Source organism: Macaca thibetana, chromosome 16 (genome assembly GCF_024542745.1).
Source record: "Macaca thibetana thibetana isolate TM-01 chromosome 16, ASM2454274v1, whole genome shotgun sequence".
NCBI classification, from domain to species: domain Eukaryota; kingdom Metazoa; phylum Chordata; class Mammalia; order Primates; family Cercopithecidae; genus Macaca; species Macaca thibetana.
In genome coordinates this window covers 52,585,834-52,605,692 of record NC_065593.1, presented here as the reverse complement: position 1 = coordinate 52,605,692, position 19,859 = coordinate 52,585,834, and the positions used below count along the sequence as shown (strand labels likewise).

The following is a 19,859-nucleotide window of genomic DNA, read 5'->3' as shown; positions in this document are numbered from 1 at the left end:
GCAAGGACTGGCCAGTCCGGATAGGAATTTCGAAGAACATTTATTTCACCATTCTTTAGGTGGTTATGTACAAGTGCAACGGAGAGGACAACCCGGGCCCTCCTGGCCCTCGACTATAAAGCTCCGATGGTCAAGACAGGTCCCGCCCATCAATCCAGTTACACACACCCTGCCGCTCCACCTTCTGCCCGGAAGCCCCGATTAAAATGTTTTAAATAATGAACGGCCTGGTTGGCTTGCAGTTTGAATCCTGGTTTATTTAAGTAGCATTCAGGAGTTATACTGTAAATAAACATCATTATGGCTAATGACTAATTAAAATCACCATTCATTACAAATACCAACCAGGTTAGATAATACTATTTTAACTATCTTTTCCCCTTCGGTCTGGAATTCATATTCTTCCTTTCCTGGAAGTCATTTTCATGGATAAAATATTTAGCATTTTTTGTTACCTCTTCCTTCACCAACTGTACTCAACTCCCTTCTGTAAACAGAGTGAGAACCTGGGTCCATGGACAAGCTCCTTCCCACTTATCTTGGGGTTAAACCAAAACTTTTTCAGCAACTTTGCCCCCATCCAAGTTTTGCACAATACCAGCTGCCTCTTCCTGTTCTAGGCTTTCTAGGGCTGGATACCTCTGAACGGACTTCAAGCATTAAAGAAGTCATCAGCATTTCCTATACCTCACACACACTCATTTGCCCACCCTGAACTTTACTGACATTAATTTAGGAGCCTGCCTTTTGCCTTTCACATGTTTCTATTTCCCCCACTGTACTGTAAAATAAGATCTGCCCTGACATTAAGAAAAAAGGTAACTGTTAAATTTACTTTTCCCTTTAAATAACAGAAGGATTTTTTCCTTTTCTACGAGATTAGCAAAATATTTCACACTACCTAAATTTTTTCCCTTAAATAAAAATGTATGCAAAATTACTATAATAGACATTGCTCAATAGGTGCTGGTGGGTTTATCAGCACACTCTTCCTCCTTTCATTGAAATGCAGAGATTCCCTTGAAGTTGGGTACTCTTGAATGCACCACGGAGTCTTTAGAAAGCAACGGTGCCAACTATTAAGTCTTGCAGGAAAATTACTTTCTCCTTGAGAGAGGAAGAGTAACAACATTTCTATCATGCTCTGGGTGTTATTTTAATGCCAAATAGCTATGAAGCTTGAGCTGGGTTACAGAAATTATGAGAATAATTCTTAAAAACAACTTACGAGGTTAATGTCTTTCAAAACCTGAAAATTAACAGATATCCCCATAAAAAATCCACATTAATCAAAGAAAAACACTCAACTTCAATAAAAGCAGAAAGAAAAATGGTTCTATATGAAGTTGAAGTTATACTTGTCAATGCACTAAAATAGTTTTATCCAAATCAACTGAAAAACTGTCTTCATACTATTCATCCAATGTCTAAAGTGAAAATTTAAGTTCTGGTCTTTAACTTGCTCCCCAAAATACTGTAATAGGTATTGTCTTGGTAACTCAACAATGGGCTCTACACAGATTCATCAGATTAAAAATAAGCAAGGGCTTCTACCCCATACCCCAATGACAGAATAAAGATCATCTCTGAGCAGCAGGCAGTTATTTAATACAAGGTCACTCCTCAATAGCGTTCGCTGTACCAGTCATTGTTGTTTATCTGAAGAAGTTCCGTTACAACCTGCAGGATATTGTAATTGTGTTTCTTCAGCAGCCGTAGGTTCAGCTGCCTGTCACAGAATCCCATTTCAAAGAGATGGGCCATCAGGGCTGCTGTCTGATCTTCAGAAACTATTGGCTGTGTAGAGACAAGCAAAGCAAAAAAAAAAAAAAAAAAAAAAAAAAAAAAAACTGTATAATTTAAATGTTTATTTTATACATTTGTATCATCTTGTAAGCATACCAGACTTTCCAGATTTATTCAAAGTACTAGGTAATTAGATTCAAGGCTATGGCACTCCTGTGTACTTGATACCAACGGTTCCGACTGGGAAGACCCTGTTTTAGATTAGTTATGTGTGTACTTGAAGGAGGAGAAAAGGGAAACCGGAGAGCTAATGAACTACTTAGAACTAGGAGAATGCTTCATGGGGAACTTTCAGGAAGAAGCATGTTTCGGCCAGATGAAGGAATGACAGCAAGCCCCGGAGACCCTGTGAACATAAATGTCATTGTGATGATGGGGCAAGTATGAGCAAGCTAAAAGTGTTACTGAAAGATGCTATGGGAAATTTTGTCAGATATGCAGAGGAGCTGTACAAAAAAAAAAACCGCTTGGGAAATTACAACCTGGGAAGGCTTCTTGATTTTTTCTCCTCCAAAAGAATAGGTAAGAAGGGCTGGGCGCAGTGGCTCACGCCTGTAATCCTAGCACTTTGGGAGGCCGAGGCAGGCAGATCACAAGGTCAGGAGATCGAGACCATCCTGGCTAACATGGTGAAACCCTGTCTCTACTAAAAATACAAAAAATTAGCCGGGCATGGTGGTAGGCGCCTGTATTCCCAGCTACTCGGAAGGCTGAGGCAGGAGAATGGCGTGAACCCAGGAAGTGGGGCTTGCAGTGAGCTGAGATTGCGCCACTGCACTCTAGCCTGGGCAACATAGTGAGACTCTGTCTCAAAAAAAAAAAAAAAAAAAAAAAAGAATAGGTAAGAGGAAGTTAACATTCATTCATTCAAGCCCTATGGTGGAAGCATTACCTTCCTAAATCCTTAAACGCTTGTTTTTTTGTTTGTTTTTGAGACAGGGTGTCACTCTGTTCCCCAGGCTGGTGTGCAGTGGTGTGAACACAGTTTATTACAGCCTCAACCTCCTGGGCTCAAATGAACCTCCTGCCTCAGCCTTCCAAGTAGCTGGGACCACTGGTCCGTGCTACCACACCTGGCAAATTTTTAAATTTTTTACTAGAGATGAGGTCTGCCCTATGTTGCCCAGGCTGGTCTTGAACTTCTGGGCGCAAGTGATCCTTGAACTCTGGTCTCCCAAAAGCTGGGATTATAGATGTGAGCCACCTCGCCTGGCCTCTGGTTCTGTTATCATAATTTCACAGTCTGGGGATACTGAAGCTGTATAGCAGAAAGATTATTAACTTTGGAGACAGACAGGCTTAGACTCAAACCCTAATCTTCCATTTACTAACCAACTGTGCTACTGATTACTTTATGAACTGAAGATATCTCATACCTCCTACTTTGCAGGGTTGTTGAGAAAGTATGTAAAGATGAGAACAGTATGCAAACATGTTAAGCATTTCCCTCCACATCTGATTCCACTGTTCCCTTCTACCTTCTTATTTCAGAATAGATTATCCATCCTCCTTTGCAGATTAATGGAATGTACCTTGCATTGTATCTCATTACCTCTCACCACTTCAAAAATCTTTCTCCATCTCCAATCTGTCTCTCATCTTTATTGTTAACCTCTTTCACTACTGGCTTGCCCATCTCTAAAGTCTCACCCAACTTTAAAAATGTTTCCTCTTGTCTTATGTATCCTAGCTTCTGCCTGCTGTAGCCTAGCTATTTGAAAGTGTGGCATACTTCCACTCACCACCGGTTCACATCTCTCTGTAGCATCTAACGCTGTTGACCATGTCCTCCTCGTTAAAACAACCTTCCCTAAGTTCCAGCACAGAACTTTCTCTTCATTTTCCCCCTAGTTCCCAGTTTTCTTTCAGAGTATTCCTTTCCCTGATCCTTAAAGGTTGCTTCTTGCTTTCCCCATTATTCCTGCAACACCTCATCCCATCAGATGGCTCCTGCTATAATCTGTAGGCAAGTGACTCTCAAGCCTGTATCACCAGGCCAAATCCCTCCCCTGAGATCTCGATGGATACAGCTGGCCTGCCATATCTGTGGGTTCCTCATCTATGGATCAATCAACTAAGAACTGAAAATACTTGGGGAGAAAAAAAGGAACACATATAGACTTTTTTGTCATTATTCCCTAAACAATACAGTATAACAACTATTTATATAGCATTTACATTGTATTGGGTATTGTAAGTAATGCAGAGATGAAGTATATGAGATGGGCTGGATGCAGTGGCTCAAGCCTGTCATCCCAGTACTTTGGGAGGCTGAAGTGGGAGGATTGTTTTGAGGCCAGGAGTTAGCTGCCCTGGGCAACATAGTGAAACCCCATCTCTTCAAAAATATTTTTAAAAAACTAGCCAGGAATGGTGGTGCCCACCTGTAGTCCCTACTACTCAAGAGGCTGAGGTGAGAGGATTGCTTGAACCCAAGAGTTCTAGGCTGCACTCCAGCCTGGACAACAGAGCAAGACCCTGTCTCTAAAAAACTAAAACTAAACAAGTAAGCAAGAAGATATGCCTAGGTTATATATAAATACTACACTATTTTATATAAGGGACTTAAGCATCTATGGATTTCAGTATCCCATGGGGGGTCCTGGAGTCAACCCCCATAGATACTGAGGGACAACTATATATCCAGCTGCACTCTGGATATCTTTACCTTTACCTGGATATGCCACAAACTCAACACTGTCCAGCAAAACTGACCTAGTTCTCTTCTGCTCAAATACATCTTTCCCAGCATGTCTTATCTTAATAAATGGTACTAAACCAGAAATTTGGGATTTATCCTTGACTTCCCCTACCCCACCCCAAGATAGTGTCTGGCTTTGTTGCCCAGGCTGGAGTGCAATGGCATGATCTCAGCTCATTGCAACCTCTGCCTCTGGGGCTCAAGCTATTCACCCACCTAAGTCCCCCGAGTAGCTGGGACTACAGGTGTGCACCACCAAGTCTGGCTAATTTTTTTGTATTTTTTGTAGAGATAGAGTTTCACTATGTTGCCCAGGCTGGTCTTGAACTCCTGAGCTCAAGTGATCTGCCCACCTTGGCCTCCCAAAGTGCTGAAATTACAGATGTGAGCCACTGTGCCTAGCCTATCCTTGACTTCTTTTTAGCCACTTAATCATCATCTCAAAGTTATGCCATTTTCATCTCTTAATTATCTTTTCTACCCTTCCTTTCCACCAACATGTGGATTCTCTTAGGGATTTCCTTTTTTTTTGTTTTTTTTGAGACGGAGTCTCGCTCTGTCATCCAGACTGGAGTGCAGTGGCGCAATCTCGGCTCACTGCAACCTCCGCCTCCCAGGTTCAAGCGATTCTCCTGTCTCAGCCTCCTGAGTAGCTGGGATTACAGGCAAGTCACCACGCCCAGCTAATTTTTGTATTTTTAGTATAGATAGGGTTTCACTATGTGGGTCAGGCTGGTCTCGAACTCCTGACCTCATGATCCACCTGTCTCAGCCTCCCAAAGTGTTAGGATTACAAGTGTGAGCCACCACGCCCGGCCTTTTTTTTTGGAGACAGGGTCTCACTCTGTCGCCCATACTGGAGTTCAGTGGTGCGATCTCAGCTCACTGCAACCTCTGCCTCCCGGGCTGGAGTGATCCTCCCACCTCGGCCTCTTGAGTATGTGGGACCACAGGCGTATACCACCATGCCCAGCTAATTTTTTATAGTTTTAGTTGAGACAGGGTTTTGCCCTGTTGCCCAAACTGGTCTTGAACTCTTGGACGCAAATAATGTACCCGCTTCGGCCTCCCAACCTGCTGGGATTACAGGTGTGAGCCACCAAGCCCAGCTGGTCTTTTTTCGTCTTACTCTTCTTCTCAGACCAGATTCACACTCCATGCTCACATTTCCAAGTCGTTTTTACTGGCTACGCTGTCTATAATGATCTTTCTCTCCCTCTTTCCTGATGAACATTTACTCTGTCATTTAGGACTCAGTTCAGGCATCATTTACCAGAAAGCCTTAGTTGGGCACACCAGGCTGAAGTGTTTCATCTGTCTGATAGCACAGGCATAGTATCTTTTTTTTTTTTTTTTTTTTGAGACGGAGTCTCGCTCTGTCGCCCAGGCTGGAGTGCAGTTGGAGGATCTCGGCTCACTGCAAGCTCCGCCTCCTGGGTTCACGCCATTCTCCTGCCTCAGCCTCCTGAGTAGCTGGGACTACAGGCGCCCGCCACCTCGCCCGGCTAGTTTTTTGTATTTTTTAGTAGAGATGGGGTTTCACCGTGTTAGCCAGGATGGTCTCGATCTCCTGACCTCGTGATCCACCCATCTCGGCCTCCCAAAGTGCTGGGATTACAGGCTTGAGCCACCGCGCCCGGCCGCTTTTTTTTTTTTTTTTGAGATGGAGTCTCGCTCTGTTGCCCAGGCTGGAGTGCAGTGGCACGATCTCACTGCAACCTCCACCTCCCGGGTTCAAGTGATTCTCCCGCCTCAGCCTCCCAAGTAGCTGAGATTACAGGCACATATCACCGTGCCCAGCTAATTTTTGTATTTTTAGTAGAGATGGGGTTTCATCATGTTGGCCAGGATGGTCTCCATCTCCTGACCTTGTGATCCGCCCGCCTCAGCCTTCCAAAGTGCTGGGATTACAGGCGTGAGCCACCGCGCCCGGCCAACATAGTATCTTTATGTACTTCATGTACTTTAAGTATCCATGCACCTCACTTGTTTCCCATAGTTTTTAGGCAAGACTCAGAGTCTTTTTTTTTTTTTTTGAGACGGAGTCTCACTCTGGTCCCCCAGGCTGGAGTGCAATGGCACAATCTTGGCTCACCGCAACCTCCGCCTCCTGGGTTCAAGTGATTCTCCTGCCTTAGCCTCCTGAGTAGCTGGGATTACAGGCGCCTGCCACCACGCGTGGCTAATTTTTGTATTTTTAGTAGAGACAGGGTTTCACCATGTTGGTCAGGCTGGTCTCAAACTCCTGACCTCAGATGATCTGCCCGCCTCGGCCTCCCAAAGTGCTGGGATTACAGGCTTGAGTCACCGCTCCCGGCCTGTTGTTGTTTTTTGATACAGGGTCTCCCTCTGTCACCCAAGCTGGAGTGCAGTGGCTCCATTGTGGCTCACCATGGCAGCCTCAACCTCTTGGGCTCAAGTGATCCTCCCACCTTAGTTTCCCAAGTAACTGGGACTACAGGTGCATGCCATCATACTTATCTTTTTCTTTTTTTGAGATGGAGTCTCACTCTGTCACCAGGCTGGAGTGCTGTGGCGCCATCTCGACTCACTGCAAGCTCTGACTCCCTGGATCAAGCAATTCTCCTGCCTCAGCCTCCTGAGTAGCTGGGATTACAGGCACGCGCCACCATGCCCAGCTAATTTTTGTATTTTTAGTACAGACAGGGTTTCACCATGTTGGCCAAGATGGTCTCAATCTCCTGACCTCGTGATCTGCCCGCCTCGGCTTCCCAAAGTGCTGGGATTACAGGCATGAGCCACCGCACCTGGCCATACTTATCTAATTTTTGAATTTTTTGTAGAGATGGGGGTCTCACTATGTTGGCCAGGCTGGTCTCAAACTCCTGGGCTCAAGCAATCCTTCCACCTTGGTCTCCCAAAGTGCTAGGATTATAGGTAAGAGCCACCATACCTGGCCAAGAACTGGTGTTTTATTCATGCCATAGTGCCAACACCTGGAACAGCTTCTCTCTATAGAAAATATTAATAGATCATCAACAATAGATTCTTCTCTTTATTTCCCGTAAGTAACTTGGCTAAAGTCATATAGTTAGAAAGTGGCAGAGTTGGCCGGGTGTGGTGGCTCACGCCTGTAATCCCAGCACTTTGGGAGGCCGAGGCAGGCAGATCATGAGGTCAGGAGATTGAGACCATCCTGGTTAACACGGTGAAACACCGTCTCTACTAAAAAAATACAAAAAATTAGCCGGGTGGCAGGCGCCTGTAGTCCCGACTACTTGGGAGGCTGAGGCAGGAGAATGGCATGAACCAGGAGGCGGAGCTTACAGTAAGCTGAGATTGCGCCACTGCACTCTAGCCTGGGCGACAGAGCAAGACCGCGTCTCAAAAAAAAAAAAAAAAAAAGAAAGTGGCAGAGTTGTGTGTTAACCAAAGACTAAATCTAAAGCCTATGCCCTTTCCACAATGCCATGTTATTCTTCAACCCAGATGCCACCACTTTCACTGGTGACATGGAGTTGAGATTCAGGAAAATAAAAGACACACACACTGACCTGTGCAGTGACGGGTGGCCCAGCAAACAGGGCCTTGTATGCAGAGGCAGCAACAGACAAAGCCCCCTTCACCAGTCCTCCAGCAATGCTACTCCCATGATGGTGCCTGTAGAAGAAAACCAAATTATCTCCCCAAAGAGACACAAATCATTACCTTTTTACAAGATAATCTGGGCTCTAATCCTTGAAAGAAAATAAGATTTCCTTAAGAGAGAAAAATCAGATGTAAAAAGAGAACACGATTGCTTTCGTATCAGCTTTATAGCTACAGATCATGGTTTGATGGAGGGCCCAGCTCTACTGGTGCAAGATATGGGCACTGCAGGAAACGCACGACTCTGGTAACCATGACGGCTCTCACTCCTAGCTGAAAATTAATGTGATTGAGGACACACCAGGATATCAACAGTTTGTCTGCTCAGTTATTCTCTCAGAGAAAACACCTTGCAAAGGAAATGTGATTTTCTGGACACTGGCCTAATATGAGTGGGAACAGAGAACCAGGTAGGTCCAAGAAAAAATTATTTAGATGTATACTGGGCTTAACCTTTCTACCTTTTCCCCTGTGCTAAGGGTGAGATAATTTGGGGACATTACTTTCTTGTCTGGAACATAAAACATTCTTTTTTTTTTTTTTCAGACGTCATTTCACTTGTCAGCCAGGCTGGAGTGCAATGGCGCGATCTAAGCTCAGTGCAACCGCCGCCTCCTGGGTTCAAGCAATTCTCCCGTCTCAGCTTCCTGAGTAGCTGGGATTACAGGCACCCGCCACCATGCCTAGCTAATTTTTGTATTTTTAGTAGAGACGGGGTTTCGCTATGTTGGCCAGGCTGATCTCGAACTCCTGACCTCATGATCCACCTGCCTCGGCCTCTCAAATAGAACACTCTTAAACATCAGCCTTAGCCCTTTGTTTAGTGTTGCTCAAAGGCTTAAGAAGAAATAAGAACAAGAAGGAACGAGGGTTCCCCTTCTCTGCCCTCTGAAGATGGGTATATGCTGTGAAGGGCTATTTTAAGCAGAAGGAATACTAGGATATCCACCTGCTTCTGAAAGAGACTGTACAAGGTTGTTACCTTGAGTGGTCATAGCTCTTCTGTCTGCTGTTTACAAGTCCTGATGAGCCTCTGGGCTCTAAAAGCAAAAGAGCTATTGGTTAGATGTAGCATCCATAAGCACCTAGTGTTTCCTAACTCAAGCAAGGCTATTACTGAGGCAGGTGGCAATCAGATCAGTGTTTGAAGTCTTTTTTTTTTTTTTTTTTAAGTATTTGGGAAGTTTTAAGGGTAGTTTAAGTGATAAGGAGAAACTGTCCAGAAATGCAATGCAAGATGACTGTTTATTGAATCAGAAAAATCAACTCTATAATCCCAATGCACTGATATATTTTGTAGTAAGAAAACAGACTCACAGCCATTAGAAACCTGCTGAACTGCTAGTCAGGAAAGGTGGAGATAGAGCTGGAACTTAGATTAGTTTGGCACCAAAGCCTGTCTTCTTTCCACTGCCTCTGTGAGGTCTAACAATATATTCAACCAGAGAATAGAAATTATCGAGTATGCAGGAGGATCATGGAGAGTGAAGGGCAAGTTGTTTTTTCTTTTTGTTTTTTGATGGAATCTCGCATTGTTGCCTGGGCTAGAGCAATGGTGCGATCTCGGCTCACTCCAACCTCCGCCTCCAAGTAGCGGGGATTACAGGCACCCACAACCATGCCCGGCTAATTTTTGCTATTTTTTAGTAGAGACAGGGTTTCACTATGTTGGCCAGGCTGGTCTCAAACTCCTGACCTTGTGATCTGCCTGCCTTGGTCTCCCAAAGTGTTGGGATTACAGGTGTGAGCCACCATGCTCAGCCTGTGAAGGGCAAGTTTCTAAAAACCGCCAAGAATCACGAAGACAGAGAGGCTATTTATACCTGGTTTCCATTAGACAGGAACAGAGAAAAAGAGAAAAAGCTTAGGCTGATCATTACCTCCTCTGATCTGATCAGGGACTGAAGAAACTTCTGATACGGTAACTGGTAAATCCACTCCTGGGGAACCATGATGATGTACACAAGGAGGGCTCCTTTCAGAAAGACACAATATGGAAAGTAAATTGAAAAGACACTTATGGCATTAGTGGAGAAATAGTAAACACAGCACAGCAGTGCCAAATTCTCTACAGAGGCTTCACATTTCTGATCTAAATCACATGTCTGGATTTAGCGTTCCGTCATAAGGGCTACATTGTACCCCGTTTTCCTCTTTAGCCACAGCCAAGCTAGAAATGTTGGCTTCAGTCTGTTCACGTCCCTACCTACATCAAGTGGTGTCAATAAATGGAAATGTCTAGCTTTTGGGGAGAATGGTTTACATTATAGGCAAGGCTCCAGCATTTTCCCTACTATTAGGATAAGAATGATTCAGATAGATTCACCAGGGAATTGAAAACAATTTGTTTGGTTTTTTAGTGTTTTTTCCCATAATGGATTTAACTTCCTAATTATGGCTGTTTGGGTAGAGTTTTTGCTGCCTTTCCTGAAGAGTCAATAAAACAAGGAGGGAAGGTCCAGGGATGTTTGTGTTTACAAACTGGCTCTCAGTCAGGCATAGTGGCTCACATCTGTAATCCCAGCATTTTGGGAGACCCAGGCGGGTGGATTGCTTGAGGCTGGAGTTCACGACCAGCCTGGGCACATGGCAAAACCCCACTTCTACAATAAATACAAAAATCAGCTGGGTATCATGGCCCATGCCTATAGTCCCAGCTACTCAGGGGGCTGAGGTGGGAGGATTGCTTGAGCCTCAGAGGCAGAGGTGGCAGTGAGCCAAGATTGTGCCACAGAACTCCAGTCTGGGCAACAGTGAGACCCTGTCTCAAAAACAACAACAACAACAAAAAAAAAAAAACAAACAAAAAACAAAACCAGCTCTCAGTAATCAAAATATAAGCAGACAGACTATACTCAGATAATTTAAGGCCAACTAAAATATTTCTTTAAATCCAGAATCCACAAATACCGGGAAATACAACCTTTATTCATCTAAATTCAGACTTTACTATGGAAAATAGTCTCTTCCCATACTGAGGAAAAAACAGGTTTTTGAGATCAGGTCGGTTCCTCTCACTCTTTATTTCACCTCTGAAGAACACCCCAGCTGAGGGGGCTGTGAGTGGTACCTGGGCAGTGGCGGTGGAAGCTCCACTACCTCTGGGATTAGGGGCACTGTTTCCAGAGTCTGTGAGGACGTGAGGATGTCACTTATGCTGTGCTCCTGTGGCTGGTTCTCCCCTCCAGGAAGTCTCTCCCCAGCCTCAGCTGGTTCCTGCCCAGCCTCAACCCCAGGCTCGCCTTCAGCACCTCGCTCCAGGCCTGGCTGTGAGAGTGCAGAGCTGTACATGGAATCCCCCAGGGGGCGGCTGGTATCAAAGCACTCAGGCAGGATGATGATGTAATCCTCTGAGGAAGCAGAGGACTGACTCTGAACTTCATCTTTGAGCTCCTCCTCCTCCTCCTCTTCCTCCTCCTCCTCCATGACAGCTTCTTCCTCAGTGATATGGACAATCTCCTCCCTCTCATCTCCAAGTGGTCCTTCCTCAGGCAAGGCAAATTTCACTAAAGGATGAAAGCAACCAATTTTAAGGTGGAAGCTAAAAGCAGGCCTAAGTACTATCCTTACTTGGTAAAGCCTTGTGGATCATGAGATAGAATTATGAAAGCCAGAGGAGAGGGAAGAACTAGCGAGAAGGGCTGGTTCTGGAACTATGACCACATTCTAAGGTTGAAGACTATGCAAAACAAAATAGAATCAAAGCTCACAGAAACAAGGTAGGCAGAAACACCCAGGCTTCCAAAAAGTTCTATGAATCACAAAAGGAGGCAGCTCCATCCCTTCCCTTTTCCTTTTCATGTGATGGTTAATACACTGAGGTAGAGTTTAAACCAAAATGGATACACTAACAATGCTATAAAAAGAGAAAAAGTTAGGAGACTAGTATTGCAGGATTACATGCCTATTCTCCTCCTCTTCTTTACAAAGATGATGCAATCATGGGAGAAAACTGGCCAATCATGTTTGAGGGGGTAAGAAAGGGTATAAAAAAGCTACCCAGGGCCGGGCGTGGTGGCTCATGCTTGTAATCCCAGCACTTTGGGAGGCCGAGGTGGGCGGATCACGAGGTTGGAAGATCAAGGCCATCCTGGCTAACATGTTGAAATCCCATCTCTACTAAAAATACAAAAAAATTAGCCGGGTGTGGTGGCAGGCACCTGTAGTCCTAGCTACTCGGCTGGCTGAGGCAGGGGGATGGCATGAACCTGGGAAGTGGAGGTTGTAGTCAGCCGAGATTGCGACGCTGCACTCTAGCCTGGGTGACAGAGAGACTCTGTCTCAAAAAAAAAAAAAAAAAAAAAGCTATCCAGGCCAGGTGTGGTGGCTTACGCCTAAAATTCCAGCACCTGGGGAGGCCAAGGTGGGCAGACTGCTTGAGCTCAGGAGTTCGGGACCAGCCTGGGCAACGTGGCGAAATCCCATCTTTACAAAAAAAAAAATTTAGCTCAGTGTGGTGGCATGTGGCTGTGGTCCCAGTTGCTTGGGAAACTGAGGTGGGGGGAGCCCAGAATGTTGTGGCTGTAATGAGCCATAAACTTGCTACCCGCACTTCAGCCTGGGTGAGAGTGAGACTTTATCTCAAAAAAAAAAAAAAAAAAATTACCCATAAATCCTATCAGAATAACAGCTGTGAATATTTTGGTATTGTGTTTCCAGACCATTTTGTTATGTATTTGTACACACATGTGGAAAAACATATAAAGATATGCACAATTGACTGATTGCTTGATTGACTGATTAATTTGAGACAGTCTCACTCTGTTGCCCAGGCTGAAGTGCAATGGCTTGATCTTGGTTCAATGTAAGCTGCGCCTCCCGCGTTCACGCCATTCTCCTGCCTCAGCCTCCTGATTAGGTGGGACTACAGGCACCTGCCACCATGCCTGGCTTATTTTTTGTATTTTTAGTAGAGACGGGGTTTCACTGTGCTAGGATGGTCTCGATCTCCGGACCTTGTGATCCACCCACCTCAGCCTCCCAAAGTGCTGGGATTACAGGCATGAGCCACTGTCTTATTATAATTTTTTTAGATGGAGTCTCGCTCTGTCACCCAGGCTGGAGTGCAGTGGCGCAATCTCGGTTCACTGCAACCTCTGCTTCCCAGGTTCAAACAATTCTCCTGCCTCAGCCTCTTGAGTAGCTGGATCACAGGTACACGCCACCACGCCCAGCTAATTTTTGTACTTTTAGTAGAGATGGGGTTTCACCCTGTTGGTCAGGCTGGTCTTGAACTCCTGAGCTCGTGATCTGCCCAACTCAGCCTCCCAAAGTGCTGGGATTACAGGCGTGAGCCACTGCGCCTGGCCTTACATGTGTATTTTAAACAAAAGTAAGATAAATAATATTTAAAGATATAGGTCAAATTTCATTATAATAGATAAAGAGATTCTCCAATATTATTTTGACACAGTATTATTTGAATTTTTGGATACTTCTTAAAATATATGCTATTGGTTCTATTTGATACCTAGAAGTTTCTGTTATAAAGGTATTTATTCCTTTTTCTTTTTTTTTGAGATGGAGTTTCACTCTTGTTGCCCAGGCTGGAGTACAACTGCGCAATCTCAGCTAACCATAGCCTTTGCCTCCCGGGTTAAAGTGATTCTCCTGCCTCAGCCTCCCGAGTACCTGGGATTACAGGCATGTAATCCCTGGCATGTAGCCACCACGCCCGGCTAATTTTTTGTATTTTTAGTAGAGATGGGGTTTCTCCATGTTGGTCAGGCTGGTCTCGAACTCCCGACCTCAGGTGATCCACCCACCTCAGCCTCCTAAAAGTGCTGGGATTACAAGCGTGAGCCACTGTGCCCGGCCTATAAAGGCATTTATTACAGCAGAATTTAACCTTGAGAAACTTTGTTTGGTACTCCTGTTTCTATCCACTGTTTCTGGGACTGCTGCCCTTGGAGAAAGCAGACAACTCAGCTACCCAGAGGGGTCTTTGCTAAGGAGCTCTGTCAAATTACAGGAAGATTCCTTACTGCAGAATCCAGGCAGCACAACTGGCTGCTATTCCACTGTGGAGTGCAGCTGTAATTCTGCCCGAGAAGATGGAAAAAGGAGTATGGTGGCTTCTTTGCTCCTGATGCTCTAAAACAGTCAGGTAGCATATGTAGAGTCTAAAGACACAAACAAGATCAGAATTTCTAACAAAGATTCACTCTCCTTTCACTCTCAGTGAAGAAGAGCACATCTAACTCATCAAGTCTGGCAGTCACGATTCAGGTGTCACCCTGCTAGGTGGGGGAAATGCAAGGACACTCACTCTGCAAGGTTTTCTGTCTGCAAGGAGGGTTGTGGTCTGGGGCAGCATCCAAGGTAAGGGATCGGATTACTGTCTCACACACAAACTGGGTCCCACTCAGGTCTTCTTCTGCTTCCTCCACAGAAGCAATGTTCTGAGTCTTTCTCTTTACTGACACTGTAGAATCTGAAAGACATATGAACCTTGTCTGCACTTAGTGTTTAAAGTGCTGAGGAATGTTCACCAGTCATTACCCATGCTAAAACTAAACCAAGGAATAGCTGCTATCTGTGCCACGTGAAGGTGAGGCAAAACATGAGATGCTATAGAAAGAAAGCCCATTTACATGCTAAGTAAGGTCAGTAGGGGATAGCTGTAAAATAGAGTATGGTATGGAAAGGAAGGATGTAAATACTTTACAAATATTTAATCCCTTACCAGGAAGTGCTTTAAATCCTGTCCCTTCACTCTCTTCCTCTATCTGCCCCAAGCCTGGCTTCTCTATTAAAGGACTGTCATGTGGCAGAGGAGACATGCAGGGAGTCATATCTGGAGAATGAAGAGAGGAGAACCATCAATCAAGAGAAAGCATCATATCATCAATAGTCAGTGTCCAGAAGTAGCACTTAGCAGGCTTCTTGCCTCCTGCAGAACTAAAATAAACCAAGATATGCTTTGAGGTCTCTTACAGAAAATTTCTCCAGACCAATAAGTATGCAAAATATCTCAGATCAATCAATGCAGAAAGAATCACAGTTATTTAGCCTGGAAAGCTGTGGCCAAGATACAAAACCATGAATATAAAGGAACAAAAGGACAAAATGTCTAGAGAAAAAAAGAGAAGAATATAAAGGAACAAAAGGACAAAATGTCTAGAGAAAAAAAGAGAAGAGGATTCCTTTACAGTGGAAAACCCTTGCACAAACTTGTATCATTGCTTCTTCTTTTTTTTTTTTTTTTGAAATGGAGTCTTGCTCTGTCACCCAGGCTGGAATGCAGTGGCAAGATCTCGGCTCACTGCAACCTCTGCCTCCTGGGTTCATGCAACTCTCTGCCTCAGCCTCCCGAGTAGCTGGGATTACAGGCACCTGCCACCATGCCCGGCTAATTTTTGTATTTTTAGTAGAGATGGGGTTTCACTATCTTGGCCAGGCTGGTCTTGAACTTCTGACCTTGTGATCCACCCGCCTTGGCCTCCCAAAGTGCTGGGATTATAGGCGTGAGCCACCATGCCTGGCTATGCCCAACTAATTTTTTTTTTTTTTTTTTTTTTTTTTTTTGAGACAGAGTCTCGCTTAGTCGCCCAGGCTGGAGTGCAATGGCGCGATCTCGGCTCACTGCAAGCTCCGCCTCCCGGGTTCACGCCATTCTCCTGCCTCAGCCTCCCGAATAGCTGGGACTACAGGCGCCCGCCGCCTCACCCGGCTAATTTTTTGCATTTTTTTTTTTTTTTTTTTTTTTTGAGACGGAGTCTCGCGCTGTTGCCCAGGCTGAAGTGCAGTGGCCGGATCTCAGCTCACTGCAAGCTCCGCCTCCCGGGTTTACGCCATTCTCCTGCTTCAGCCTCCCGAGTAACTGGGATTACAGGCGCCCGCCAACTCACCCGGCTAGTTTTTTGTATTTTTTTTAGTAGAGACGGGGTTTCACCGTGTTTGCCAGGATGGTCTCGATCTCCTGACCTCGTGATCCACCCGTCTCGGCCTCCCAAAGTGCTGGGATTACAGGCTTGAGCCACCGCGCCCGGCCAATTTTTTAAAGTAATTTTTGTAGAGATGGGGGTTTCACCATGTTGCCCAGGCTGGTCTCAAACCCTGGCCTCAAGTGATCCTCCCGCCTTGGCCTCCCAAAGAGCTGGGATTATAGACACCAGCCACCATGCCCAGCATATTGTTGCTTTTGAGAAAGGACAGGAAAGAAGGAAAACGGATCCATGATTGCTGCTTTACTGTCCTACTGAGGGAGAATTCCTTGCCATTTCCTCAGAATAAAACACTACCAGCGTCTAGGCTGTGGTATTGTGTGCCTATTAGTAAGATGAACAAGATGAAATGAGTGACATTCTTACCCACAGGGGTGTTATGGGGCACTCTCTCCAACTCTTGAACAATGTTTATATCCAACAGCTCAAACGACAGCAGGTCCTATAAAAAAAGACAGACAATGTTAGGCTGTTTGGAGTGCATGCTGGAGCCACGTCTTGATGGGATCTGTAGACCATTTCCACATCGTCTTGTATTCAACTCTGTTCAAATTCATGCCTGTCTCCAGACAAGTGAAAAAAGGAAGAGTTAAATAGGAATTAGGTGTTGAAATAACCAAATGGCAGGAAAGAGAAAATGCAGCAGGTAAAAAGGAGAATCAGCTAGGCCAAAGTGAAGAGGCCACTAAAGGGAGTTTGTGGGGAAGTACAGGATTGAGTTCCCAATTCAAAGAGGAAACATCTAGTTTACAAATTTGCTTCCATGGGTGATCTCCTTCCCATTAAATATACCGGACTAGATCAAAGTGGGCATATCTCTGATTTCCTGATTACCGCCTATGGCTCTACCACCTTCTCTCCTGTGCTCTCTCCCTCTGTCCCTTGCCCTACAAAGTGCTGAATCTTCCACCTGGGCAGTCAGAAGATCCACAGATGGGATGTAGAGCTCCCTCTCACTGGCAACATTTTTTGCCTTCTGTGGGATGCAGGCTGCTGTCCCTTCTGTCTGCTCAGTCACTTCACCAAGTTGTCTTTCTTCTTTAGCCAGAAGAAAAGCTTCCTATAGAGACAAACCATTGAGACAAATTTTAGGCCTTCAACAGAACTGAAGAGGCAGGCTGACAATGCCCCCAAAAATAAAAACTCTGCTGTACCTCTGTATCTTAAAAAACTTAAGAAATGTTTTTGATATATTTTTACAGTTATAGAAAAGCTGTAAAAACAGCAGAGAGAATTCACATTCACCCAGCTTCCCCTAATGACAACTTACATTAACTATAATAGTCAAAACCAGAAAATTAACATTGGGTAACTTTAAGCAGTAAACACTCTGCCCGACTAATACAAAGAAATTGCATTAAAAAACTGTGCACTAAGTAGCAACCAGGGCAAGACTTCATTAGTATTTAGGAAACATACACACAGTATTTCAGGAGAGATGGATATTAAGGAGAAAAGCTATCAGTTCAGCAGTTCCGTAGGCCAGGCCAGGCCAGGCGCCCCTTTTTCCCTTGTGCAGCCAACAGGCTGACCATGCAACATTACAAAGAAGTATTCAGGGACCGCCTGCGGCAAGACCCTAAAGATACTAAAACAAAGACACTAAAACAAACACCCTAAGGAAGAGGCCAAATATCAGCACAGAAATGTGTTGGGGGCGGGGGGAGATGCTAACCTTTCAAGATTTCTGGAAAACAACTAGCTATGAGTGGGTTCTTTTAGTTTTAGCCATGTCCTTTCTAACTATGATTTGGATACTGGGCCAAATCCTGTCAGTCAATGCTCACCTCTTGCTGGCAGGTGAGATCATCAGTTTTGCTTGAGCTGATCATGCCCTTTTCAATGTTATCAGGGCTCTCTTCGGAGGGGAAAGGATCCACTATGATACTGCACCAGACTCGAGGCCCAAATTGCTGGCCTTTGTGAGAAAGACGCCAATGGGAAGTATACGTTCCCTCCAAGGCTGGGGCAATGAACTCCACAGATACAACTCCCACATGGCCGGCCTTGAGGCAAGGAACCAAAACATCCTTCTTTTCTGTGGAAGCCAAAGTCAGGTTTCCCCACATGAACTTGAGCTGAAAAAAACAGTAAGAAGAGAAAGCAAGCTTGTCAGCTGAGCACTCTGCCACTTCAAATCACCTCATCTTCACATTTTGTGGGAAAAATTACCTTTGTGTCTGCACTCCACTTCACATTTCCTGTATTCTTCATCCTCCAGTGTTTGATAAACTTGGTTCCTGGCTGAAGGTGAGTCCCATCAGGCAAATTCTCATCCACAAATGCTGCACTGAGCATTGGCATAACGGGGGTATAGGGTTGCAAAGGGAGCCTGAACAGAAATTCAGATGCTTAGTCACTTGCTGTTGGGTGTGAAGTCTTCAGAATATCTCGCACTGGCTTGAGAGTCTGGCTGTGACTCTTGAAAATGTACTAACCCATTTGCCTTAAAAATAATACTAATATTACTAGTATAGGACCACATATCATAAACAATAAATTTTCTGACAAACTTAAAACAATAAAACAAAACAGAGGATAGGTCTCACTCCTGAGCTAAAAAAGTCATGGTAAGAGTAATTAAAAGGGCCCATAAATACAACACCTAGAGAGTCAGGCTTTTAAAATATTTGTTCCTTTTGCTTCAATTCCAGACTGCCTCCAATGAAGAGAGGGACCCCACCATTCTGAACTTTAGTGGTTTCTATCTTTCTGAAGAAGGAAACAAAACAAGTGTCAAAAATAACTACCAAATGTGGCCGGGCACGGTGGCTCATGCATGTAATCCCAGCACTTTGGGAGGTCAAGGCGGGCGGATCATGGTATCAGGAGATCGAGACCATCCTGGCTAACATGGTGAAACCCTGTCTCTACTAAAAAATACAAAAAAATTAGCTGGGCATGGTGGCGGGCACCTGTAGTCCCAGCTACTTGGGAGGCTGAGGCAGGAGAATGGTGTGAACACAGGAGGCGGAGCTTGCAGTGAGCTGAGATCGTGCCACTGCCCTCCAGTCTGGGCGACAGTGTGAGACTCCGAGACTCTGTCTCAAAAAAAAAAAAAAAAAAAAAACTACCAAACTACCCTTTAATAATACTAACACCAGACCAGGCACAGTGGCTCACGCCTGTAATCTCAGCACTTTGGGAGGCCAAGGCGGGCGGATCCTGAGGTCAGGAATTCGAGGACAGTCTGACCAACATGGTGAAACCCCGTCTCTATTGAAAAAAATATAAAACTTAGCCAGGCATGGTGGCATGCGCCTGTAACCCTAGCTACTCAGGAGGCTGAGGCAGGAGAATCACTTGAACCCGGGAGGCAGAGGTTGCAGTGAGCCGAGATCACACCACTGCACTCCACCCTGGGTGACAGAGCGAGACTCCGTCTCAAAAAAAAAAAAAAAAAAAGCTGGGCGCAGTGGCTCACGCCTGTAATCCCAGCACCTTGAGAGGCCAAGGCGGGTGGATCACAAGGTCAGGAGATCAAGACCATCCTGGCCAACACAGTGAAACCCTGTCTCTACTAAAAATACAAAAAATTAGCCAGGCCCGTGGTGGCGGGTGCTTGTAGTCCCAGCTACTCGGGAGGCTGAGGCAGGAGAATGGCGTGAATCCAGAAGGCAGAGCTTGCAGTGAGCCAAGATCATGCCACTGCACTCCAGCCTGGGCAACAGAGAGAGACTCCGTCTCAAAAAACAAAAACAAACAAAAAAGCCAATAACAAAAAAACTAAGACCACATAATCGGAATTTTTAAGGATTTGGGTGTTAAGGGTTACCAATAAATAAGACGGAAGTTGG

At 45.0% G+C, this 19,859-nt stretch overlaps 1 protein-coding gene across 10 annotated transcripts in view; it reads right to left on the bottom strand.

Moving 5' to 3' along the window:
- Positions 1-21: 21 nt before the first annotated feature.
- Positions 22-19,859, bottom strand: part of NBR1 (NBR1 autophagy cargo receptor) — a 54,621-nt gene continuing 34,783 nt past the window's right edge. For all 10 annotated transcript variants that reach the window (XM_050762580.1, XM_050762588.1, XM_050762587.1 and 7 more), the window contains 11 exons: positions 18,235-18,394; positions 17,850-18,140; positions 16,973-17,122; positions 16,429-16,504; positions 14,802-14,912; positions 14,385-14,549; positions 11,187-11,622; positions 9,997-10,091; positions 9,099-9,156; positions 8,023-8,128; positions 22-1,797 (listed from right to left, as the gene is read on the bottom strand). In XM_050762580.1, the coding sequence (XP_050618537.1) occupies positions 1,624-1,797; positions 8,023-8,128; positions 9,099-9,156; positions 9,997-10,091; positions 11,187-11,622; positions 14,385-14,549; positions 14,802-14,912; positions 16,429-16,504; positions 16,973-17,122; positions 17,850-18,140; positions 18,235-18,394 (1,822 nt within the window). In that variant the 3' untranslated portion in view covers positions 22-1,623. The remainder of the gene's footprint in view (positions 1,798-8,022; positions 8,129-9,098; positions 9,157-9,996; positions 10,092-11,186; positions 11,623-14,384; positions 14,550-14,801; positions 14,913-16,428; positions 16,505-16,972; positions 17,123-17,849; positions 18,141-18,234; positions 18,395-19,859) is intronic.